Raw genomic sequence first — 27,159 nt, forward strand, 5'->3', positions numbered from 1 at the left:
TCTTAATTTAGTGGGTTCCAAATACTATTTTGCATTGCATTATTTTCCTTGTGCTGTGATTTTTTGAATGGCAATGTATTAATGCAATTGTATTCATTAAGAAAAGGTATGTAACTGGGGAGGGTGTAACCAGGTCACGTAAGTGACAGGCAGTAAAAAAAGGAGTCAAAGTCAACAAAAAGAGAAAACAAAAATGGGGGATTGATGATAAGTCAGTGCTAGATGCATAAAGTCCAAACTTTGGACTTCCCAATGTTTGCACATGTAGCTTATATAAACTCTCCAGATAAGCATCGTTTTTTTCTAGGGTTTACTTTTTCAGTTGCCTTCCATTCTCAAGAGACACACTGTTCTTACACCCTTCACTGAACCAGGCAGACTGACCCAGCTATCTGGAGTCAATACCATCCATTTTCATTCTAAGTCTGAGCACTGAAGCCTCAAGTCATGAAGCAGAAGAATGACACATTCCTTTGCAGTATTCCAGGAATAGCTTCCCATTTCTGTAGAGGACTAAACCAGGGAAAATGTGGGCAAGACAATTAAGAAAAGGAGAATAAGAGACATCAGTAATCATATGTGGCACTGTGATTGCTACTCTGTCTCTATAAAGTACTAGCAGACAGTAATCAGGTTAAAACAGGATAAAGTGGTAGAAAATTACTAAGAGACAACCTTTTACATAAACTTTTATTACTAGAAGCTAGAAAGGGAATATTTCAGGGTTCCACAGTAATTATTAAGATTTTGCACTAGATTTTCCTCTTAGTCTTCACCTAGTGAGATAGACCATCATTTTAAAAAATGCCCTATGCTGTAACGTGTAAGTACCATGCTTCTCCGAAGGACTGCGCTGAAAGAAGCATCCTCTCACAAGCTGCCTTAGAAAGGGCACTGGTATGGAAATTTTAACTATGATCTTTGCTACTGAACTCTCTCCTGATTTTATTGGTGTTGTGACATCCAAGATATCAGTATTGCATATCTAGACATTTTTTATTCTCCAAGGATATGACTGCTTAGTATGAGGAAGACAAAAGATACCAGGAACTAAAAATGGCTCAAACCTTCTTAACCCAGACCCCCAGTCATTCCAAATCTGAAAGTACCTTTCCAAAATGTTCTGTGTCATGCCTTTGAAAGCTATTTACAGCCATACCATCCCATTACTGAAGTTAAATGACAGGCTGCTTGATTATGGTTTTTTTCTTAAAGTAAGTATTTCCCAACCACTTTCAAGTCATTAAGGACTCCTGGCCCGTACATGGTAAAAGTCCCTAGAAGAGTACAGTCATCACACATAAAGTCTACAGGAAAAATACTTATCCCAACTTTATTATCACTAATTTAGTATCAGAAAAGAATATACTTCAAGCTGCAAATATGTAGTAATTCTTTCCTTTACACTTCAGCAAACATCCATTTTTCGTGACGTGTTATCTGCAAATCCATATGCAAACTTTAAGTTGATGAGAAACGGTTTTCCATTTTGGTTTAAAATGTTACATTGTACTCTCTCTAAATACTTATCAGAGACTTATCTTTTTGGCAAAGCAAATCATCCTGGGCATCAAATATCCCATACTTCTCAGCATAGGTGACTATGACTTACACTATTCATCAGCAATGCCATCCAAAGTATTTCTGATCATAAGCTTTCTTCCTATATAGGTCACTATTTCTGTTCCTCATTTTAATGAAAATGCTAACATGTTAATAAGAATACTAAGATTTTTTTCTTAATTTTTTGTTTTGATGACTGAAGTACTTTTCTAATGACTAATAACTAAATGGCTTGTTATTTATTTATGGGGAAAAACATATGGAAGTTGTATGTAAGAACACTTCCAATAAAGAAAGCTTTTTTCTGAGGCTTGTATTTAAAGGTGCTATTGCTAGTTCTAGAATAAGATTTGAAATATAGTGAAGGATAGCCTTCTCTCTGCATATACCAAAGTAAATTGCAAACAATACAAGTTACAAATTCCTACATAATTTTTATATAGTAAGAAAATGAGAAATGTGAAAAATCTTAGCTCACTTGTTTTCACGAATTACTGATTTTCCCCTGTCTGGCACCCTTTCAGATCTAATCCCTTTTGGTGCAGAATGCTCTGGGATTCCCTCATTTTCTTGCCATTAAAGTTACTATACTGCCTGTGTACAAATTAAGCTAACAAAGGAAAAATAAGCCATGCATAAATGGTATTAAATGCCTAGAAACTACATCTATCAATTACATTCACACAATACCAAGAAAGAAACAATGCCATTGAGTTTGCACACACATACCCAGACAATCCACTAAAATGGCAGCTCAAGTAGTCAAGAGTAAAGACTGTTGTACAGAAGGCTGCTACAGCTTCAGTCACACCTCCAAACACATGAGCTTCATGATAAATGTGTCCAAGTTGGCTTCAGAAGAGAAAGAACTCTGAATTTGCTTTTTGAAGTTATGCTTTGATCTTTTTTGGTATTCTGATTAAGAGATATATGTTATATATTAGTGTGACTTTATATTTCTGCTGAGTTTGGTGCTATAAACTACAGACTTCCTTTAAAAATGTTTAGTGCGGATGCTAAGACCAAGTGGGATTGATCTATTTCACTTACAGTTCATTGCTAAGTCATGAGTTAGGTGTTTTGTTCCTTCAAGTTGTTTCTTTTTTCCTATCAGTTGAGTCCCACGGGGCTCTATTTCTGCCCTGCTGTGCTTTGTATCCATACCAATTTCTTTTTCCTTCAGTTATTTGTCAGTATGATCCAATTATTTATTTTTGAGACAACACATAAGTATTTATATCTGCCTGGTTATTATATGTCTAAGAATATCACAACTGCTTTTTCCAACCTGAACTCCAAGTCACAGATGCTTTAGTATGTGAAATTAATGTTCCCTTTATATAATGCAGACTGTGTTCAACTGTACAGAATAATTAAAGATGAACTTCCTAGAACAAAGTATTTACAAGATCAAATACATGACATAAAGCCATGCCTTTAAGAGCATTTGTGACATTTGGAGGAAAAGATTTCTATGCATAGAAGAAAGTTCACATCATCCATTCACGACAGAATATTAACTTTATTTTAAAGAGTAAGTTACAGGACTGGAGGGATTCTTTTTATCATTGAGTGATTCTGGATTTTTGTTCCCACCTTCCAAGGGATGGAACACTGTTCCTGAACTTTGCTGCTATCATCCTCTGTGACATACTGGTTTGATGTGTTTGCATCCTTGCTTGTCTTATGAAGAGTAAACAGGAGTGAGCCAAGGATATTCAGGAGAGCATGTCTATGGTCATGGCACAGCACAGGACACAAGCCAAAACCAAGGAGCTGCCAACTTGCTCTTCAGGCAGAGGCTGCAATGGGGAGCAGCAAACCAGGTGCGCCTTAGAGACAATGGAGAGAATGCACTGCTAAGGACTTGGGAGGCCAAGCAGAGTCTGCTGCAATTCAAGAAACCAGAGACTTGTCTGAGATTCAGATGGGAAGTATGATTCTCCAAGTGTATGGACACAGACAGCAAGGGAGGAATTTGTTATAGCCTCTCATTTCTATTCTGTATGATCCAGTAACTGAGTTTTCCAAGAAGTGTGCTAGTTATAATCCAATTCATTCTGCCTTTTTTGAGTTTTGTGTTGTGGTTTTCTTTGGGTGTTTTGTATAAAGGGGAGTGTGCATATCCACTTCAAAGATCTGGCTGACTAAAACTCTGTCACATTCAGCCCATGTTGCAATTTTTCTTGTCTTTCCTTTATAGCCCTATTTTCAAATCTTTGCTTTAAAATCTGCTTAACATCTCTGCCCATTAACATCTTTTGATGTGAGTCAGGAGAGTCTTCTTCCCTGACCGTTCCTTTCTTTATTAGTAGCTGACTTTGCTGGGATCCAGGTACAGAACTACTATCTTTACCTTGACAGACTTGACATCTTGAACTTGATACACATACTAAAAAGTAGCCTGAGAGGTCAGGTATCAGCTTTTCCAGAAGAATACTGATCTGGTGATATTTTCCACTTTGTGATATCAAGCACATTATCACTGTGTAACATTGTTTTCCATTTCAGATGAGGCAATTTCCATTTCCTTATCCTCCTTCTCATTTATCATCCTGCCCATAGCAAAGCCCCCATGACCATCAGTGACATCCTGTGTAGAAATCGTGCTTCACCACATGACATTTGCTCCTTAGTGTGGGGCATCGTATGCATTCCCTCCTCTGCAACTAAACTGTGCTCACAGCTACACCTTGATTGGCAGTGATCTGCTTCAATCCTTGAGGAGGCAGACCCCAAGGCTTCCTACCACACATCTTCCAGGGTTTCAGCCTCTTTAAACTCCCAACTATTTTTTTTTTTTTCTTTGCTAAGCAGACAGTGCTGCCTCCAGCATTGCTGGAGCCTTCCTCTCCTCATCCCAGCGGAAAATCCCACATTCTGCCTCCCAGCAGGTAAGCCTGTGGTCCTACTGTGCCTTCTCTGAATTCAGGTCTACAGATCAGAAACAGAAGTGGATAAACTTCTTCTGTGATCTCCAGATTCTCAATCTTCTCCTTTCAATCTTTTATCTCTGTGTATGAGCACAAACCAGCAAGCTCTAATCTTCTGTTTGTTCTTGCCTTTATTTTTTCGAGATGGGGAAGCCAGCAAAATAAACCTTCTGTTGATCAGTGTCATGCCAGCCTTCTCTAGCCCCAATGAATGCACTATCAAGTCCTTCTATGGTACCCTCAGTCTGCCCCAGGATATCTGATCATCCACTATTTCAGAGCCATTCTGGATATAGCTGCTAAGTCTACTACTTAATCACATCCAAGTGCAACAATAAGTACTTGTTTGTCTCTGTGAGTGTTTCTCTGCAAATGGGGAAACCTATTGCACCTTCTATTGTTATTGCTTTTGTCCTGCTCTATCTTTACCCACAAGTCATCTTGCCAATCTCTTAATATTTCTTTTGGCATTACCATCTCTGTCACCAACTCAAATTAGTTCCTCAAAACCCTGAAATATTTTATGACTACATTCTCAGCTTTGAACATAGAGCTAAGAATGTACAGCATTATAAAATTGGTATAACAGGGAGTGGTCTTCTCATATACGATGGAGTGAAAAAAGAAATATCATGCATGCCAGCAAACGTGATAGCTAGGAAAATGGTTTTCTCATTGTTAGGAAGTTGGTATCATTTCATATTAGGAAAAAGATGAATGTGCAAAAGAGGAATAGAGTCTGTAAAAGGATTAATACTCACTTTGAAGCTACCAGTGAATCAATCTGCTAATGATAAAGAAAGATAATGTAATACTGACCTTGTCCATAAAAAATTCTCTCCCTGAAGAAAGATGAAGTAAAAGATACACTTTTATGAAAACCTTGCAACTCTCAAATTTCAGTCCTCCAAAATAACACATTATCATGATTAAGGAGGAAAAGAAAACAAGTGGAAATCAATGCCAAGGAATAAGATTAATCATATAAATGGTGAGAGTCACATAGCATTATTTGGTTTTGTTACACCTAACCTGTAATATGGCAAAAAACACAGATGTACTAAGATTAAATTTCTGCTAACAAAACCAACCGTATATTTACTGATTCAAGGCAAAAGAATGTCAAATGAAGTTTAAAGTGACTCCAGCTATGACCCAGATCACAGAGCACTGGTAAGAGAAAGACGTGTTATGATATAGAGCTAGTAAAGCACATCAGCAACACAGACTAAATACAATATATATAATATAGCCTTTTTGAAAAATAGGTTTTCTAGGAACAGATATATTTTATTTGACCAGATGGCCCAGCTGGGAAACCATATCAGCTATATCACCCGATTTAGTAAGATAACACCTCTTGCTATAAATTTTGCATCTTCCACATCCTGAAATCATTAGGTCTATTGAAATAGCACAACTAGGAAATCTGAAAAGTACAAAACAGGTTTACAATTAGGACTGTGCTGGCTTTGGCTGGGGTAGAGTTAATTTTCTTCACAGTAGCTACTATGGGGCTGTTCTGGATTTGTGCTGAAAACATTGTTGATAACACAGGGATGTTTTAGTCACTGCTGAGCAGTGCTTACACAGAGCCAAGGCCTTTTCTGCTTCTCACGCTGCCCCACCAGCGAGGAGCCTGAGGGTACACAAGAAGTTGGGAGGGGACACAGCTGGGACAGCTGACCCCAACTGACCAAAGGGATATCCCACACCATAATGACATCATACTCAGCATTTAAAGCTGGGGGAAGAAGAAGGAAGGGAGGGATGTTTGGATGCCATTTGTCTTCCCAAGTAACTGTTATGCGTGATGGAGCCCTGCTTTCCTGGAGATGGCTGAACAGCTGTTTGTCGATGGGAATTGGTGAATGAATTCCTTGCTTTGCTTTGCTTGTGTGTGTGGCTTTTGCTTTACCTATTGAACTGTCTTGATCTCAACCCATGAATTTTCTCACTTTTACCCTTCTGATTCTCTCTCCCATCCCACCAGGGGGGAGTGAATGAGTGAGCGGCTGTGTGGGGCTTAGTTGCCAGCTGGGGTTAAACCATGACAAGGAAGAATTTAAAAAGGTATTTTATGAAGGGTTGGAGGTGTGATGATATCAGAGAAGTAAAGAATAGCTAAAAATTCAACAGGATAAAGAAAAGGGTTTAGCAAAAACCCCTGAAATTAGTTTTAATATTTTAATATCTTCTCCTTTATCATGTTCTTTGACTGGTTCTTCTAAGAAATCCTTTATTTGCAAGGGTCTTTCTCTTGTTTTGATTTTATCAATAATCAGCACTTTAATCCCTTCCTTTCCCAAATAAAATTGACAACTTTTCTTGGTGGTACATGCTGTTTGCCTTTAGATTTATGATATTTAGAGCTGAGATTTTCAAAGATGGGCAAAACTGTGGATAGTTAACTCTTATTTGAGTTGTTTGATTTTGCCACATTTTAAGAAAGTATACATTACCAAATAAACTGATCTTCCAAAATCACCTGACTATGACCTGAAATGTATGTTCAATATACTTCACTGACTTGTGCTGGTTAGTCATCTCGTTTTGAATTTATACAGTAGCTGCTTTGCAAAGTAGTTGTTTGAATAGCCAACGTGTGTCAAGCATGTTGAGATATGTATAACGGGAAGCCATGGGAATATTTGCCTCATTGTAACTGTTCATCTTATGGAATCAACAGATTCCTTATCAGCATATAACCACAATAATGTACAGCCCAATGTAGAGCCTGATTAATCATGTACCCTCCTTGGATCAGTACACCGCCTCCTCACATGGGCACACCACTTGCTCCATGCTTACGCTTCTCACACCAAAGGCAGCAGTTATTACAAGACAGAGTTCTTAGGTGTGATGTGCTAACTGGGAAATTATCACTCAAGCAACAATAACAATGAAATGGATAATACTTAAGCTGAGGCCCAGAAATTAGGATAACCCATCTGCATGAAAGTTAAGACTCAGGGGAGATGGCATTTACACAGAAGAATGAGAGTTTGAAAAGTTTCTTTTCAAGATCCACAAATTAAAACAGACATAAAGCTGTTGCCATTTAGAAATAAAGTAAGAAGATTAGCACTGGAAGTGGAAAATGGATTTGTAAAGAGGTTTCATTTTAACAGAGAAGCTGGGTGAAAGGTAGGGACAGGAACGGGCACCACTTAGGCCTGTATGTGATGTCAAGTGGAAAGCTCAGGAGAGGACCGCTGCATGCTGGAGTAAGATTGATTTAACAATAGATTCAATTTTAGTGAAAAGGCTAAGGTGCTGGCAACTGGGGGTTGGGATAGCATCCATCTAAAAGCAAATTTAATTAAAACAGAAAGGCCAAGGAGGTAGAAGGTGGAGACTAAAACAAAATCAATATTAAATTAGCTAAGTAGAAGCTTGAATCAAATCAGCTAGTTAAAAAAAGGGCATACTGAGTATTTGGGAGTAAGGAAGCAATGCATGGACCTCAGAAATGTCAAGGAACTCTCAATAAACAATATATCCCATCTAATGAGAATAATAATTCCATTTTAATAAGAATATTATTTATTATAGTAGTAAACCAAAAAAATCTTAAAGGAAGGTATGACACCCAGTTTAAAGAATATTATATGTTTATAATTATATTCCTGTTTGAAGTTAATTGTCTTTTATGTATACATATGTGTTTGGTATATATATATATGGGACATGGCATATAATATTCATAGTATCAAAGAATCATAGAATATTTTGGGTTGGAGGGACCTTTAAAGGGTCATCTAGTCCAACCTCCCTTGCAATGAGCAGGGACATTTTCAACTAGATCAGGTTGCTGAGAGCCCCATCCAACCTGACCTTGAATGTTTCCAGGGATGGGGCATCTACCACCTATCTGGGCAACTTGTTCCAGTGTTTCACCACGCTCATTGTAAAAAAATTCTTCCTTATATCTAGTCTGAGTATTCAGAATCAATGGCAGAAATGCTTAACATGAATTATATTGGCAAAGCAGAAATTTACGATGTAGTTGTGAAGTAGCCTTTATAAACTCTCCTTTCTACTTATCAGTCTGGAAATCAATTCAAAGCTAAGTGATGTATACACCTACATTTGAAACAAAATATGTATATGTACAAATACATATCCATCCATATGCATATACATATCCCTCTACACACATATATATCTATGTATGTATTTATTCAAACAGGTAGAAATTGTCCAATATATGACATAATACTGTTCTGACACATTTCTCTTTTCAGAGAATTGTGTTAGTACTTTCTGCAAATAATACATAAAAAATATTTTCCTTTCCATACATATCTTCCTAAATGCTTCACCTGTACTCCTGAAGTCCCATTTAAACCATTATGTATATATGTACATATTTCTACAGTCAGAATCCAAAATTGTGGATGGAAGCAAGTGATTGCAGCTCTGTACCTTTTGGTATCTAAAAGTTCACATAATTAATTGGTATAAAAAAGATCTTAAAAAAATATTAAACTTTACCCTCCTGAACTCTTCCTCAACTTTGTACAAAAAAGAATGAATGGATAACTCTGACTTGATCGAAATGACCAAGTATCATTTCGATGTATGAAGTAGAGGAGAGTATGTATCATCTACCGAGCTATCTGTAGTGCCAGGCATCTGGCTATGGGTACTTGGGTTTTTCTCACCCACACAGGAATGTTTCAAAGCTGTACCGTGTGTTCACCCCTACTGCTCTCACCTACTAACATTCTGGGGAATATCCGATAATAATTCTTTGTGCTGAAGTGATTTAGGTGATTCTTTCCTACTGAATTTCAGGAAAAAATTTCTGTCTTGTGTTTATGGGAGGACTTGTAGAAAGGCACTGGAGGAACTCTTATTTCTGAAAAATAAATGAGCTGCTGGCTTGCATGGAAATGGCATCTTGACTATTATATTCATACCTATTGCCAGGCAAGTTAGTCCGAGTTTAAAGTCATAATTAAACTCAGTGAAGGAAGAGGAAATTAGAGGCAGTCCTACAGTAAGAAATCAATTCTCTACTGAAGATAGACTAAAATACTTTACTCAAGTGGTGTAGAAACTCAAAGGGCATTTCTTCAAGTTATTCTATTCACACTTTATAGTAAGCTATGCTCTACCAATGAAAAACTGGAATTAGTTTACACATGTCATTTAGATGATGCCATTTTCTCACACTTTGTCTGCATCCTATTTGGGTAAACCTTACATGTTGCATTCTACATGAAATGTATGGTACTTTCAGGCAGATAACTTCTGCTGCTGCTAGAAATATTCCACGGTCAAGACTTCCCTTTTCATATATTGTGCGCTATCTATTATTTAAAGACAATCTCTCAGCTAGGACAAGGTGTTTGAGTCCATGGAGATTACAACTGGAAATTAAGACTATTTTGTACATTTTGCCAGGGGAATGTAAAAGCAGAGGCTGGCATGGATATTTTTTTTTTTTTTTAAGTTGTTTTCCTGTGACATGTTATTCATCTATGGTTTTTAAGCAGAAGAAAAAAGAAGGGGGAATCATGCCTCCACTGTAATTTTTTTGCCACTGACTTACCTAAGATCAAGATTTTTATTTTACACCACCTCAGACATTTTACCCTGAGTTTTGTGCATTATATCTATGCACACATTTCCATAGGAACTAGAACAAATGCTTGCTCAAGAAATGTATGATAACTTAATATAAAAAAAAAAAAAAGAAAAAGAAAAAAAAAGAAAGAAATAGTATGTAGTGGTAATTTAAATAGTATAATGTCCCTGCTGTATTTCTTCCTTCATTAAATACTTCAGAATTCATTGTGTTAGTTTAGTTTAGGAGTGAACATGAATTTTCAGTTAATTCACACATTAACGCTAATGATAAATAGGAGGACACCAATGGGACTGTAAGACCATACAACATTGTTAGAATAACAGGTTTATCCTTTATTGCCAGTATGGGAGAAAGTGGAGTCAGGTGTAAGTAGGATAGTAAATTGGTAATTCTGCAGACCACATCTGAGGACAGCTATGTTAGAGTCTTCATCTCTGCAGGATAATGATTTTTAAAATTTAAAATATAAAATTTATTTTAAAATAAACATTTGTTTGTTTTTAGAAAACTTATCAGTTGAATGAACACTTACAGAATACATTTTGGTTATGGATCCATTATAATTCTGTGCCTGGCAATATGATTAGTCTATGTCTGGTGAAAATTGATTCTGCGGTTTTACCAAAATTGTTATATCAAAGTTCTGGGGTTTTGGGTTGCTTGTCCAGATGAGCAGAAAGATGCAAATTGCTTTTCAAGCCTTTCAAAAATTCTGATAGTCACTGCCATTTTACAGAAATGACAAAGCCAGGATAATGCTGCCAACCTGGCAGCTATAGCGTTGTTTCAGTGCCAGGGAGTAAAACTTATTATAATTTTAAAACTCTGTGTCAAGCATATTCATCCATTGGACAGTAACAACACATTTGGTTTCAATATCTCAAGTTGTTATGCCCAAAGGTGAGAGTGGTGAGTACTAAAGCTCAGTGATGATCTGTGCTGCTGGCTACTGTTCGGAAAGTTTCATAAATCCTCATTTTCAGTGAGGTAATTTAGGATAGTCATTGTCTGGGGACGTTTGATTCTTGTATTGACCAGCAGAAGTGTAGTGCAGTATCCTCCTTCTTGGTCATCTTTGATATTAATCATTTTATGATAAAAATTCTCTTTTCTAAAAGGTAAATGTACTCAACCACATGGGCAATTGCAATTGATGTAAAGATATTAGTGGTGGGTTCCCCAAAACTCCTTAGTTAAGGAAACTTGTATATTTATATATAAAGGTAATCACACATACAAACATATATGGGTCTGTTGCTAATATTATCTATTGCTAGTTCTTCATTCATTTTGCAAAAAATAGCATATTTACATGTAATTTATCACTGCTGGACCTACTGTGTAACTACAAATATTAAATCAAATGTGAGGAAAAAATTCTTTCTTTCTTGTTTGATTACTGCCAACAGATGCTCAATGGTGTGTATAAATGTAATGCCGTATGTCAGATAAGGCAATGCAGTAGTTTTTCAGTGGTGGTAATAATATATCTTGCTTTACTTAATATTTGTCTAATGATGGCATATGGAGGTTCCTATTGATATATCACAGTATGGGGAAACTCTTCCTTTTTAAAACAGATTCATTTTCCCCTCTATGCTGAAAGTACAGCTGAGCTCTGAATACAACTAGAATAGGGAAGAGACAAAAAAAAAAATTTTTTTTTTGTTTATTAATTTTGTTCATGTGGTTTCATTTGGGGGATAAAGCTTTCCTCCATGGTGAATGGAAACCCTTTCCTTTATTTTACTTGTGCACAGAAGAGGTTTGAGCTTCCTTGGATTGACCTTTCGGTGCTCCAATCTTGTTTTTGTAATAAATGTTGAAATCACGACTGTAGTTTTGTGGCAGATCTTCCCCTCTGATTTCACTTTTTTTCCTTATGCAATTTGTATGCAATTCAGCTTCCACTCCACAAATTCACATACAGTATGGAACTATCACTTCTGACATGTGTCAATGACATATTTATGAACTAGTATTTAGCAGCAATAGTGCTATCAATTGTTTCTCAAAAAAGTCCAGAAACTGTTTAGAAATTTAATAATGATTTTAACAATGTATTTTTCCTTGTCTCCAGACTCCACTTTATTAAAACCATTCAGTAACTCTGACAAGGTGGCAACAGGCTTCTGAGTTCATTTTTAGGAGAAAATGATTCATAAACAGGATAGTGACAGGCTTTTATGATTACAGATTTCACATATTCTGTTCCTACAAAAGGGATTATATAGATTGATAGATCTACAAAGAAAGAAATGAAAAAATGAAGGGAAGAGATATAAATAGACTTTTTCATTAGGATGAATGATGGAAGGTATTAACCCCACTACAGCAGCGTGCCTTTTACATGTCTTCTTTTTCATTCCTTCTGACCTGCTATCATCTTCCTTCTAAGTAAAAGTTAACTACAGTCTGAAATGTAGGTAAGGTGAGCAATAGCTGGAAATAAATGTTTCCTCAAGCATTATTACTGTTCAGAAAAGTGTCCATCAGCCGAAATGTCAGGCTCAAAATCCATTTAAGCACTGCACAGAGGCTAAACAGGCAGCTATTATTAATTTTTAAGTCTGCTTGACTGGTTTCAGACCAAGAACTGGGGTTAACTTGATGCACTGAATATTGCAGAGTATATTTAATTAGGGAGGCTTTGACTCTCAGATGGCTGAGGATATATTTGGTGCAAACTGCTGAAAAAATATGATAGAATAGCTGCATCTACCTAAGAAAACAATCTGCTGCATCATATTAAAATGCATAAAATTGCCCTTTTGTTGCAGTTTCTTGGACTTTTATCCTAATGTAATCACTGTCTAATTTTAACTTGACTATTTTGAGGCACCACTGTACTTCTCTCTTAAATAAGTTTTTGTTCATTGTGCTGCAAGTTAACAATGTGAATTTTTCCAGAATAAGTCTCGTTCTTCTCAGCTAATTATCAAACCAAACCATTTTCCCACTGTGCCTTCCACAGATGTTTCTTCATTTAAAACGTATCTGTGGGATTGCCATGAATGAGTTAACATTTGTCTTTAATGTGTATCTATAAGCATAGAGGACTCTAAAACACAAGTGGGCACAAAAAACCACAAATTAGCAGAAACTGAGATACTAAAGGGCTATTTAGTTGCTTTGGATTGGACTCAGGATCTTGGAAGAAAATAAAAAATCAGAAATTATATTCTCCACTGGCTGTAAAATCTCCTAGCTGCTATTCTGCTTCCCTGTGTTTGCATGTGAGTGTGCATGTACACGCACTGTTATTCTTTTAAAGGCACTGTAGTTTGTGTCTTCTTTATCAGTCTGATGGCCTTCCCAATCATTTAATGAAGCCTCCTTATTCCAGGAATTTAGTTAGCAATTGTCTCATAAACAAAGTTTCCAAATATCTGTATGAAGGCCTAGCTACTGTCATGACTCACCACAGCCATACAGAAAGGAGTTGTCTCTGGATTTCACTGACCAAAAACTCTGTTTATACATCTCAAATTATACTGCCACACCATCCTCTGCTGTTACCCTGTGTTACCAGTTCCTGACTAATGGGCAATTCCTAGCTTTCCAAGGGAGGAAGGGGTCTGGGCTTTTCCTTTTCCTCAAGACCAACATTTCATGTTGCTTCTCCAAGTGTTCATATTTCTCCTTTACAGCACCAGTCTTCGTCTAGGCTCCTTGCGCCTTTTCACAGTACACTATGTGCACAACATGCTTATGATTCCTTCTCACTCGGTTTTATCTGAGAATCTCTTTGATATATTTTTGTCCTATTAGAAAACTAAATGAAAGTGTTAAAATATGTTTGATGCTAATGTCTATTGCATTATGATGGAGAACCAAACATTGTACAGATTGCAGCAATGGAAAAGTATTTTGTTTATGGTCCTTCACACTGTTTTCAATCAAAAAGTCTGCTTTTCCACCACAGCCATGAATTACTTAAATTATGTTTTCAATAAGATTTTCCAGATATTATCAAATGCTTTTCTACAAACTGAATTTTTTTTCCTGCTATATTCATTTCACCCACTAGTGCTATTCTGTGAAGAAACAAAACAACTATGTTAAGATTTATGAATAAATATTTGGTTGTGTATTATTTATCCTATAGCCATAAAATGGCATTGGCATTTGTTCCTTTCTTTTTCCCTAGCGGTAGATATTTTACTGTTTATCTCCTCATATATGAAAGGAAGTAACTAACATGATCACATTGTCTCTTTTTTTTAAATAGACTTGTTCTTGTATTTGCTCCTCTTTGCTCTTCCAATATTATTCCATTCTCACTATTGCTTTTACCAATCATTGTGTTAGTCATGTGGGCATGGTGACCTTGTTAGGCAGTTCTTATAATCTCTTTTCACACAGCATCCTACCAAAATGTTTGGTGTATTCAGATATTTTGAATGTCTATTTAACAACTTTTGATAAATACTTTTTCAAAGGTGTGCACATTTTCAAACTTTTTGAACAATATGGGTATGCACATAAGGGTCTCATTGATAAAGGCAGGTTAAGAAAATGGTGTCAGCATTTTAGATCGTCTAGTTACTTGTAAATGTTGAACAGGTCTATCTAACTATTGATCAGAGTGATACCGCAGACTGTAAATGTCTTGATCTGTCATCTCCATTAACTTTACTGCTGATAAAAGCTGTTATTCGGAAAAAAAGACTAAATGGCTTCAGGAGCTTTGATTCAAAATTAACGTACACACTCAAAGACTTACATAAATATATATATGCAGTGTGAATCACATGATTTTCAGCAGTGTGACTGGCTCATGCAAGTGGTTCACAGACCTCTATGAAGAAGGTTAGTAAGTACAATCCTGACATCTAGATAAGGTGGTAGTACCTAAATAAGTATGTCTTTGAACACAATTGGTTGTGTACATGAATGCCAGATTCTGTCATTTTTCAAACTTTGTTCTTTGCCTTGGTAGTTAATGCAAGACTAAGTCTCACCCCAGGTACTGTGGCTCCAGAGATGGAGAGGTGTGTATCAGTACTTACAGCTGTCCTCCTCCTCCATGAAAATACTGATCACGTAACAGGCATACACAAATCCAATCAGCTGCATGAAAGAAGAGGAAAAGCAATCATTAGAACACATTGAAACTTATTAAGATTTTAGCGCAACGGTACATAAATACAGGTATCACAGCTAAATTTTAAAAAGATTTACTTCCATTTCCTGTTTTATATGTAAATTCCAGTGCAAATGGTTACAAACAGATAAATTAAAGAGACTTTCTCTCTTTTGCTCATGTTGCATTATGTTTTAAAATCTTTTCCCAGTCCCACTGAGATCAGTACTGATGAATAATACTATTGAGTAATACTGGTAGAAAACAGTTGGACCTTGATGTTCAGCTATTACTTACATTCCTTTGTTCAGCACCTCTGTTCTCACATGACTTTGTCCACATGAATGTGGGCGCCCTAACCACCTAATTGCATTAAAAAGATAAAATATTTATTGACTGCTATGGAATTAAGTCATAGTAAAGCTTGTTTGGAATCCACAAGAGATGTCTTTTTGTGTTGCATAAAGTGTTCCAGTGAAGAACTGTTTGGCAAAAGTTTAATTTGATATGTGAAGTGTCGTGATGTAGCTGAACAGTAAAGCTGCATTATGATTCATCAGCGTCAGGACACACCTTATCAGAAGAGCCTGCCAGTAAATCACATTAACTATGCAAGAAATGAGCAGACTCATTTTCCCAAAAGGACAATACCAGCAAAATCATGCCATTATTTTAAAAGCAGCTCCCACAAAAACAACCTCCTCAACCTGAATCTGTGTCACTTGTGCCACTGAGAGGAAGGGATTAAGATCTTTAGGATGAGGGAATAGAAACTCCGCTCATTTGCTTTCCATATAGAAAAAATGTTTTCTTATGACCACCACCGCAGAAGAAGAAAATCCCACTGGACAAGGAAACCTATTAAACTGCACTGTCCAGACATATCCATGATTGAGAAAATATTGTTTGTGCAGCTGTACACAATTCATGCTATCAGAAAGACTTGAAAAGACTGTTCATGAGAGATTTCTAAAATAATCCAGAGATTAGTTTTAAGAAAACTCCTTTTTCTCTGGTCCATTCAAAAAATCTAATTAAAATAGTTCTTCTAAGGATGTCATGGATCAACCATCTGAGAAAGAGGTAATTTAATAGTATCTACACAGGTATAAGCTCCTTCAGAGGCACAGAAATCATTTCAACCTGCTTTCTGGTTGGGCTGCATGAGGAGCTTTACAAGCATCTCCAAGAGCCTCTCTGCAGACAAAAAGCTTGTCCACACAAGGGAATTCAGGGAAGTTAAGATGAATTAACTAAAGCTGTGAAATCAACGTACATAAGATAAAGTACATTAAATCCCTGTGTGGCCTTTCCCATTCAAAAATAAAGTGGCCTTAGTTCACTGTAGCTTAATCCTCCTCCAAGGGATTAATTTTCCCCATGAAGAATTAAGCTACAGTACGCTAAAGCTGGGTAACTTGTGAATGAGAGCTGTCGCAGCGCTGCGGTACAGTCTTGTTGGAGTTTCCTCTGCAGGGTATTCACCTTGCTGGTGTTTCAGAAAAGTGAGTTCAACCCAACTTTCCTCTCGCTCTGAGCAGACTGCAGTATCGGCAGTTTCCTTGGCTTTTTTTGATTACAATTTACTGGGGCAGTATTGCTACAGACTCTATCAGGTGGACACCTCTTTGTTTTACTGATGCTCTGAGCCAGCTAAATGCAAACCAGCTTTGGAGGAGGCGCTCACTGGAGACTGCTAGGACCCAGCTGTGCCTGAGCTACAAAGCCCCACTGCGCCTGGTGTCATGGTGCCTAGACCCACAACGGGACTGGCTGGTTCCATGCGAGCTCACCTGCTGAAGACTGTGTGGGTGGATAAGAGGCGTCCAGCCTCCTGCTGTTAATGACAATGGGATCTTGTGGTTCTGCTCCCCTTCACCTCCAGCACCAGCACTGGCTTACAGACTCCTTGACAGATTAAGCACATTTTTTCCCTAAACTTCAAGTTTACAGCACCTTTCAGGCACGACAACTAAAGCAATATAATATAAAGGCATTCAAGGGATCAAAAAACCAATCATACTTGAGGTATATTCTTGTGCCACCTGAGTGTTACATATAGATTAAAAAATTATTGCATTAATACTACACAAATACCAGAAAACAGGTGACCTTTATGAGGGAATGTCACCTGTTTATTTACAGTGTTTCCTGTTCACCATTCCTGTTGTGCAATTTGGCTGTGTAAGTCACTTGGGTTTGTTTCTTTTTCCTAAACATGACTGAAATATTTTGAAGAGTAAAACTACTGAGTAAATAATGAATGTGATAAAAATGAATTGCAGTACATCTTCTGGGTTCAATGTTTGTGAAGGAAGATCAAATATTTAGAATTATTCACCATCTTCCAATCGTGTATTTCTTTCTTTTATCTTCTTATTAGTATTCTGTATTAAATTAACTTTACTTTTGTAAATCCAGTTCCTTCTTTATATGTACATGTGTGTTCCATATCCATGTATATTATATAAAACACCTATCCATGAGGACTTCCAGCAAATTTCTCACATGTGTCTTAAGATATTAGACAGGTGGATAAAGCACAGAAAGATACTTCCACTCTAATGTGTAATAAGCCACCTGACACAACAAAGAAAGCAACAGGGAAAAATACTCTTAAGAGGTCTTCCCTCCAAAAAAGTATGGGGCATGGCAAGCCTGCTTGTTTCAACAGTCCTAACAGTTTACATCTTGCTCTTTCAGTAGACCTTCTCCTTAAAGTAAATATTTTCCCACTCTCTTCAGTGTTTGAAACACACTTTGTCTAATCTATGAGCTTCTTGCAAAATCAGCAGCCTCTCTCTGCTTCTCAGTATTTCTTTATATTTCTCATCATTAGTAGATAAATATTCCTAAGTCAGATAGAAATCATGGCCAGCTATTGTGTTTATGGCATATACTTGCTTAAAATATACCATTTCCCCCCATCTGTTTAGTTATTAATACTAGAAGAAATAAAAAAATATATTCACCCTCTCTCAATGTCTTGGTGTTTTTGGGGGGAAAAGAAAGTTCAGGTCTCTAATCACACCAGGAGGTATCATAACCCACCATGTTCCAAGAATACCTTTTTGTAATTGAAACGCAGAATGCACAATTCTGAAAGAATGAAGCAACAAAGAGGAAAAAGAGCGCTTTAGCATCAATTGTCGGGTATGGCTGTTCAGAGGTGGACAGCGATGTCTGGCTTGTAACTAACATGCTAGTAATTATAGTTGGGTAACCGATATCTACAATACAATTAACATGAAGTGATAAAGTGGGAATACGGCCTTTGACAGATGAGACCTGTTTCCAGTTCCTTAAACAGAGTTACAGCCACCACAGTGTGAATATTTTTATAAATTAATTAATTAAAACCTCTTCTTTTACGTTATAGATAGTCACACTAATAAAATATTTATTCCAACAAATTACTTTTGCTGTCTTGATTAACCTAGATGCTGTTTAATTAATAATGTTATGCTCATGTGAACCCATCTAGCCATCAAGTTAATTGCCAATTCGTGATGAGCTGACTGATGCGTGTTGCCCCGTTTCTTGATACTGGAAATGTTGAATATTGGCCTGATACCAAGTGATGGACTTAAATGTGTGTTCCCTGATAACTAAAGAAAATGTGATGCAAATGATCTGGAATATACTTAATTTGCTCATCTTGGGTTTCAGTAAGGATCCAATTCAAAGGGACCAATGAAGTGGTTGGAACAGGATGTTCAAAGTGTCAAAGGTCACTAGCACCTGAAAGTATAAATGGGAGCCTCTGGCTTGATCCAGAGAACAATTTAGATGCCAGGGTGGACTTGTCTTGACAATGTTGAGTTTCAGGGCATGGAAACTTACTGGGATGCCTGCATTGTACAGGAACCTGCCTGTCTTGCCTGCTGAGTCCAGTCTAGTAAACTGTCTCAGAAGACACTTGTTAGTGATATCTGACATTTGTCAGAAAATCAAGTGGGAAACTGTGGGAAGAGGCTGTTGTCCCCTGCTTTCATCCAGCTACACAGTAGTTAGGGTACACACCTTGTTCTGGAGAGAATAAGCAATACATAAAATACTCAGATATTTCATGGAATCACAGAATGGTTTGGGTTAGAAGAGACCTTTAAAGGTCATCTAGTTCAGCACCCTGCCGTGGGCAGGAACATCTTTCACTAGATCAGGTTGCTCAAAGCCCTTTCCAAGCTAACTTTGAACACTTCCAAGGAAGGGGCATCCACAACTGCGCTAGGCAACCTGTTCCAGTGTCTCACCACCCTCATCATAAAAAATTTCTTCCTTATGTCCAATCCAATTCTAAACTCTTTCCATTTAAAACCATTGCCCCTTGTCCTCTCACTACAGACCACAATAAAAAACCTCTCTCCATCTTTCTTATAAGCCTCCTTTATATATTGAAAGACACAATAAGGTCTCCCTGAAGCTAAATAACCCCAATTCTGTCAGCCCTCTGATCATTCTCATGGCCCTCCTTTGGACCTGCTCAAACAGATTCACATCTTTCTTGTGCTGGGTACCCCAGAGCTGAATGCAGTTCTCTAAGTGGAGTCTCAAGAGACTAGAACAGAGGAGGAGAATCACCTTGACTTGTTGGCCACACTTCTTGTGATGCAGCCCAGGGTACGATAGGCTTTCTGGACTGCAAGCACACATTGCTGTGTCATGTACAGTTTTTCATTCATCAGGACCCTAAGTCCTCCACAGGGCTGATCTCATTCCATTCATCCCCCAGTCTACTGATATTAAGGATTGCCCTTAAGGATCTTGAACTTGGCCTTGTTGTTGAACTTCATGAGGTTTGCACGGGCCCTCTCCTCAAGGTTGCCAAGGTCCCTCTGGGTGGCATCTCTTCCCTCTAGTGTATCAACTGCACCACTCAGCTTGGAGTCATCAGCGAACTTGCTGAGGGTGTACTCAAATCCTGCTATGTCATTAATGAAGATACAAAATAGCATTGGTCCAAGTACGGACCCCTGCGGGACACCAGTTTTTACTGGTTTCTATTTGGGCATTGAGCTATAACTCTTTGGATGCAACCATCCAATATTTTCAGAACCACAAGTATTTCTGTACCAAAACCGTTATTTTTTCAATGACTAGCTGATAAATGTTGCTCACATTCTCCAAATCATAGTGATGAGAAGGCTTCAGGTGTGGGAAACAATTGTCACCTAAACTAAGTTGGCAGAGACTTCAGTGTGGAGTGCACAAAGGGACTTCTTATTAGTGGAACATGGGTACATTTATATGATGCTATTATCAAGGCTTTTGATGCATAATTTATTTTCTGCTGATAGCCTTAGGTAGAAATGAAGTCATAGCCTCTGTTATTTATCTCCTGTGCAGGCAGTATAGTCTCTAGAGGACCTAAATGTTTTAGTCTACCTAAAATCTCCAGGCTTAAACTATGGACATCTGCATGAATTATAAATGCCTAGTTTAATAGAAGTGAAATTAGATTATATAATTGTCCATCATTAAACTGTAAGAAACTATGAAAACATGTAAGAAATTAAAAAACTAATCATCTGAGCAAATATATGCTGTGAAATATAATTGCTTTAATAAATGAATATTTCTAGAATATATCCTATTAGAAATAAGAATCAAATTGAGTGTAAAATATATATTTACCCGTAAATTAATGTATTTTAATAGTTACCAGTTAATGTGGATTAACCTTTCCTTAGGAAAACAAGGACAAATAGGAAATAAAATTAGAAGTGATTATTGAAATCAAGGTTATTATCTGCAGACTGAAATATTTTCGATTAAAATTGATGATTTAGATAATTTTTATTTAAATCTTTCTGTTTGGCTTTGTCATCATCAGCTATGGCCTTTAAATACACTCTCACAGTATGTGATTACTTTTCTATCTATCTGCTTCACATACTGCAGTTCCACTGGTTCAAAGGAGATATGTGAGTGTACTGGGTATTTAAGATTACATGAAGCAGTGCCCTAGGCTATCAGGTTAATCTTCAAGATCAGGTGTACAAAGGACACTTATCACTGTTAAGCTACTATGCAGAGTTTTTTAGAGATCTCATTACAGCAACATAGGACCATCCAAACAAACTAAATAAACGTTCAGTAGTCCTGGCTACCAGAGGATGTATATAACATTATAGCTAAACTAGATTTGGAATATTCCTCCAGTCAAAAAGATAAGACAACTCTGCTTCATGTCCTTCCTTGTACACACCCAGTCCACCCAGATTTTCACCTCACTGAATATGGATTTTTCTTGACTTCTTTTTTGCTGATGACAGCTGAAGAACATTACTCTCCATCTATCTCTGTGGTACGTTAGAAGTGTAACTTGGCAAACACAACTCCTGTTTTCTGCAAGATATTTCACTATTACCCAATTTCCCACAAAGATTGAGGGAGTATGAAAGAAGAAGAAACTTTTAAAATCGAATGTTTATGCATAAAAAGAGTGTAGGATACAAAGCTTGACAAGGTATCTTTAAATTTAATTTATAAAATGGAAACTGTGTAGCAAGAGTGAATTTACTGAGTAAAAAGGTAAAAATGCTTTAAATTACAAAACATTCTGACTATTACTATCTTCTGATTAACATTTTCAGGAGAGCTAACAAATTCTGAGGAAAGGGTGAAACATGAGTAGTTCATCTGCTTAGCAACCTACTTGCCATTAACATTTTAATACTCTGCAAGGAGGACTGTAAAGCCCTTTTCTTCCATTAAAAGCTAGAAAAGCATTAAATCAGAATGGGAGATACATAAGAGAAATAGGATATTGTTCCAGGATCTTGCGTATACATGAGTCAGCAAGATAGAAATATGACTATCAGACACAAGGAAATTATAACTGCATATATTTCAAGACAATGACAAAGGAACCAGGATCAAAAGTAACTAGTATATAGTTGTAGTATAATAATAACCATTCACTATAACTGCATGATTGCATACTATATACTATTGTATATAGTTATCCAATTTATGACTTTACATATAACTGCTCGATTATATATATTTTATTAGAAAGATATTGTAAAACTATATAATTATTGACAATTTCAAAACCAAATGCAATTTTTTGAATTAAAGAAGAGACAGTCTTAAAGGTATGTTCTCAGTTCTAGGATTAAATGATGAAATGCACAACATTTTACAGTGGTAGCAGTGGGAGCTTCAACCTTAAAGTACTTAGAAATCTAAAATTATAAAAGCAGACAAGCAACTGGAAAAATGTCCAGAAAACATAGCAGGATATGGTAGCAACAGTGTCTGAAGTACACTATGTTGTCTAAGCATTTTTTTTTTCTTTCCTTCATCTTCCTAAAATCAATTGGATTTGACTTGAATAAAATTCAGGCTTTAGGTGCATTGTCTACCAAATTCATCAGCATGACCCAGAGCCAATCTGGTCCAACTGTGCCATTTACACATGTAGTGGAGAGCTCCCAGAGGCTACAACTCTGATAGGCCTTAAAATGTGTTAGGGGCTCTAAAAGAGGGTGACAGGAGCTTACAGCTACTTTTGCTTTATACTGATCAGGGAGAAACAAGTGAGCAGAGATACTAACATAAATATCTGTTCTTAAAATACATAGAGGTTGCTGTTGGCTAATACTGCAGGACATAATTCCTCTTGAATGCCATCTACCTAGCACTGGGAGGGGAGAGCAGCATGCTGGAAAAGACTATACCTGTTATTTACTGTGCTTTTTGTTGTCCTACCCTGTGTCTGCTCTTCTCAAATCCTGGTTTCCACAGTGTCCCTTTGTCTTTAAATTAAAAATTGTATTTGACAATCTGATTTTCCCAGGCCAAGATCAGAACCATTGTTGCCTGCAGTTGGTCTGGGAATTTATTTCTCCAGCAGCATAAACATATAATTACCCCTATTACCCAGTTGCCCAAAAGGACTTTACCAGTTAAGAGGGAGGAACCAGTGTGTTATGTTGTCAAGGTGCATCCTGGCTTTGTTAAGGTTCAGAAAAACAAGCGAAAACATCATGTGTTGTCTCTCCTCCTCTCCCTCTTTAGCTTAGTTATGGCTTATTCTCCCTCCTGTGTTTTTCCTGCAAGACCTTTAGAAAAAGTATCCTATGTTCTGAGAACAGAAAGATGGCGTACTTGGAACAAACTGTGTAATCCAGACTCCTGTATAATTCTGTAGGTCCCATAATTTCATCTAGATACTCTGGTAGCCTAATGATAGCGTTGTCAGAGTGTCCCTCACAAGTTAGGGCAGGGTAATGTTGCTCCAGATGAGTTATGTCCACTCTTCACTTACACAAGAGAAAGAAGTAAACCCCAAGCATTAATCCTTATTTATTTGGTTGTCTATTGTGTGATAGATATCTAAATTTTATATTTTAAATGAAATTGAAGTCTTAATATGTAAAAACACTGAACACGTATTTAAACATGACTGGCTAGAATACAATGTTTTATCTTGCAATATATTAATTGCTTGTTAATGATTCAGCTGAATACAGTGGGGGTCAATGGCGTAAAATAAAGCCAGCTTTAAACTTTGAAAGTTAAAGAGCAAAAAGAAGGAAAGTAGAGGGAAAAATGGTGATAAGAAGGAAGGATAGAAAGGAGATCTACTTTTGAGTAGACTCTTAAAAAAATCACTAGGAAAGAACTGGATAAACAAGCAAGACCTAGTTTTCCTCCAGTGGTAAACAAAACAAAAGTTCTCCTAAGAATGGGGTCAAAGTTCTCATGTTTAGGTTAATGACTAATTAGCTTGTCAGCTGTATAACAGGGAGTGAGAAAACCCTTTACATCTAATTTTACAATAAGCAGACAGAAAGTTGGCCTTCCTTCATTTCTGTAAGCTTGACTTTGTGCTATTTGTTTTTATATTTTCTAAATAACTATTTTTATTCTCTTTTACCTTAACTTGTCAGTGTTAAGGGTAATTTCAGAGCTACTTGCAGAAGACACGATATTTCACATCTTTTGATATAGCAAAGAAAGTCAGGTTTGATGGTGTCTCATAACCCAAAGTGTTTCTTCAAGGTATCCATCAGGTAGTGATTTCACTAAGTTGCAAGTACCGCTTTGGAAGCTGGTAATGAAATCAGAAGAAAGAATGAAAGAAATGTCTGTCAGTGACTAGAGACAATGCAATCTCTTTCTTTGGCATGTGACAAGGTACTTGGGTTCTGGATCCCAGGGAAACCAATAATGCATGCAGGGGGTATCAAAGTAAACTCCTTGGAGAACAGCAGAATATTGCAAATATTGGGCATTTTTTATGCTAATACTCCTTTTAAAAATCTTCCGCTGCTTATACTGCAATTATGAAAGATGTCCTTTGTTGATAAAATGCCAAAAGATATTTTTCCCTCCTCATTAGGTGAGAAGACAAATAGTGAGAGTATTATTTCCTCTTACTTGTGGCAATAGACACAGAGAATGCATTTTAATTCCAACAATCCATTGCAATCTATAAGAATTACTTATTTTCTACTAAATCATTACTTTCCCTTCATGCACAATGTAAATAACACATACATGAAACTATTATATCTGTATTTATGTAAGTCTGACTTTGTGTTGTTTGTTTTTATATTTTCTAAATAACTACTTTTATTTGATTTTACCTTAACTTGTCAGTGTTAGACAGACAAACTGTGACATGGAAACAAAAACTAGTTCAAGATTTCAGTGGGGTGACAGTGAGGGTAAAAATAGAATTACTACAGTGTGATTCCCACTATTCTCTAGCCTCCTTTATAGATACTTCTTAAACACCTAGGTAATAATAGTTAAGACCGAACACATTATTATTGTAGCTCCTGTTAATCCGTAAACATGACTTGAAAATTGTATGAAAAAGTATGCAAAGCTTTCACTAACAACAATTATGCCAGAACATACCTCAGGGAAAAATAGAACAAGAAAAATCAACCCACAGATAAAACCATCATATTAACATGTTAGGAAATGTTATACGATCTAATGAACTGCAAAGTAAGATTTAATCTCTAAGCTTACCAGGCTGCTTATATTAGCCCCCCTAGTGGAACTCTTAGAGAGGATTTTCAGGGGTGGTAGACACAGAAATGCACCTCAGAAGTAAGCTCCAAAGCCTGAAAGACATGCACCAGCTTAGACCCGGCCCTAATTAATTCACAGGGAAAAAAAAGGTTTGATAATAACCAAGAGCTGGTTAAAATTCACAAAAGTGTAGAAAGACATATAAGGCAGTATTGATGAGCATAGATTGTCTGAAAATTTTTCTTATGATCTAGACTGCAGGGGGAGCTGGAAAAGCAGCATACAGTATATTCTCTCTGTGGATCTCAATTCCAAATTATTTTTGGACATGCATAGTTCAGTTTTCTTTTTCTATTAATATTTTGTTCAATATAGACAAGGAAAATCACACAAAAATAATAATTTTGATATTTTTCTTGGATGTGTAAATATATACTAGAAATTCCTAAAATTTCATCTTTCTTAGAGGACCACAGATGATAAGTCTATCTATTCTTGGCAAAGAAAGTTTACTTCCATCTTTAAGAAGGTAAGAGAAGACAGAACAGGCAAACAGATTATGTCTTTTGATTCTCAAAAACAAAAAATGAAACAAATCACTTCTATGTCCACAAGACCTTAATATTGTTTTGCCTTTTTGTGTGTGTTCACTGAAATACTACAGAGATGAACAATAGTGTACCACAGATAGAAGAGGTGAAGGTAAGATATTCCTTTATCATCAGTTTGTTTTTTCTAATCAGTTTTTACCTAACAGGATAGTTAGCAGATGATCTACCATGTGTGCTTTCACTTGTGTATGAATCTGCTGTATTCAAACCACAGAACAGATGACTCGATTTTGAGCCCCAGTTGAGCTGGTTTTGCTCTTTGGAAGAAACAATACTATAATCAGAAACGTGGCTAGATTTATGTGTTTGGCAGGTAACATAGCAGTTTTTTCACTCAGCTGTAATGTCTAAAACTGTGAAACACCAAGAACACTACAGTAGCAATGCAGAACATTTTGAAAAGCCTTTGTTTGATAGTTGGTTTTCTTTTATGGATATCCTTTCCACTGTAGTTCTTTTTACTGTAGATAGTATTGTTTAATTCCATCAAGCTGATACCTGAATGTGCAGATGGAGGTACATAAACACACACACACACACACACACACACACACACACACACACACATATTTATAATGCTTTGTGGAGTGGTCTGCTGTGATATGTGAGAAACAAGACTACCATAAAAGCAGCAATGTTATCAGTTTGCTCAGGTATTCCCAGTTAAACTGTGTGCTAAAAGGCCTTTGTGCTGGATTCCCACTGGGCAGAAAAGCTATCAAGAATTGCAATGAAGCTTCGCTTTCTATCAGTGCCTAATAAATTTCAGAAGCTGCTTCTCCAGTCATATCTGACCCAGTGTGATCTCTTATGCCACATCTGCCTGGCACAGTTTATTTGCTTGCAGTATATGGTCCCCATATGTATGTTGTGGCTTTGTGTGCTATCACTCCTGTTTCTTACCAACAGCTTTCACTTGACACTGCATCCCACTGCTCCCTTTACCTTCATCTGTGTCGATTCTGCAGCCTGAAGCACAAGGTGCACCCAAAATCAATATTTCTTTTCCAAGGAGCCTAGGCTCAGCCTGTAATCAAGCAGCATGCAAACACACAAGCTACACTGGAGCCATTCTAGAAAGGACTTTGTGTCCCACTGTCAGTAAAAACCAGCGTAAACATCCCTACATGGTCCCAAGTGCTGGCTGTATGGGTGGCAGCAAATGTATTGCCCCAGAGCCAACTCTCAGGATGTTTTAGCAAATGGGAGGGAGATTTGGCCCTGTTTCCTAACTTGAGGCTACTGCTACAAAGAAATTCAAATGCAGCAAGAGAGTCTGCACCTGGTAAAAGCAATTTCAAAAGGAGCCAAAGAATTTCCTGCATTGAGAATATCTCTTGACCAGGGACATGTATTAACTGGAAGTGTGTC

At 36.9% G+C, this 27,159-nt stretch overlaps 1 protein-coding gene across 2 annotated transcripts in view; it reads right to left on the reverse strand.

Annotated features, from left to right (window-relative positions):
* The window catches only part of NKAIN3 (sodium/potassium transporting ATPase interacting 3), a 398,856-nt gene that overhangs the window by 8,892 nt on the left and 362,805 nt on the right, over positions 1-27,159 (reverse strand). For both annotated transcript variants that reach the window (XM_074818528.1, XM_074818518.1), the window contains exon 5: positions 15,108-15,168. In XM_074818528.1, the coding sequence (XP_074674629.1) occupies positions 15,108-15,168 (61 nt within the window). The remainder of the gene's footprint in view (positions 1-15,107; positions 15,169-27,159) is intronic.

This window comes from Strix aluco, chromosome 1 (genome assembly GCF_031877795.1).
Source record: "Strix aluco isolate bStrAlu1 chromosome 1, bStrAlu1.hap1, whole genome shotgun sequence".
Lineage (NCBI taxonomy): Eukaryota > Metazoa > Chordata > Aves > Strigiformes > Strigidae > Strix > Strix aluco.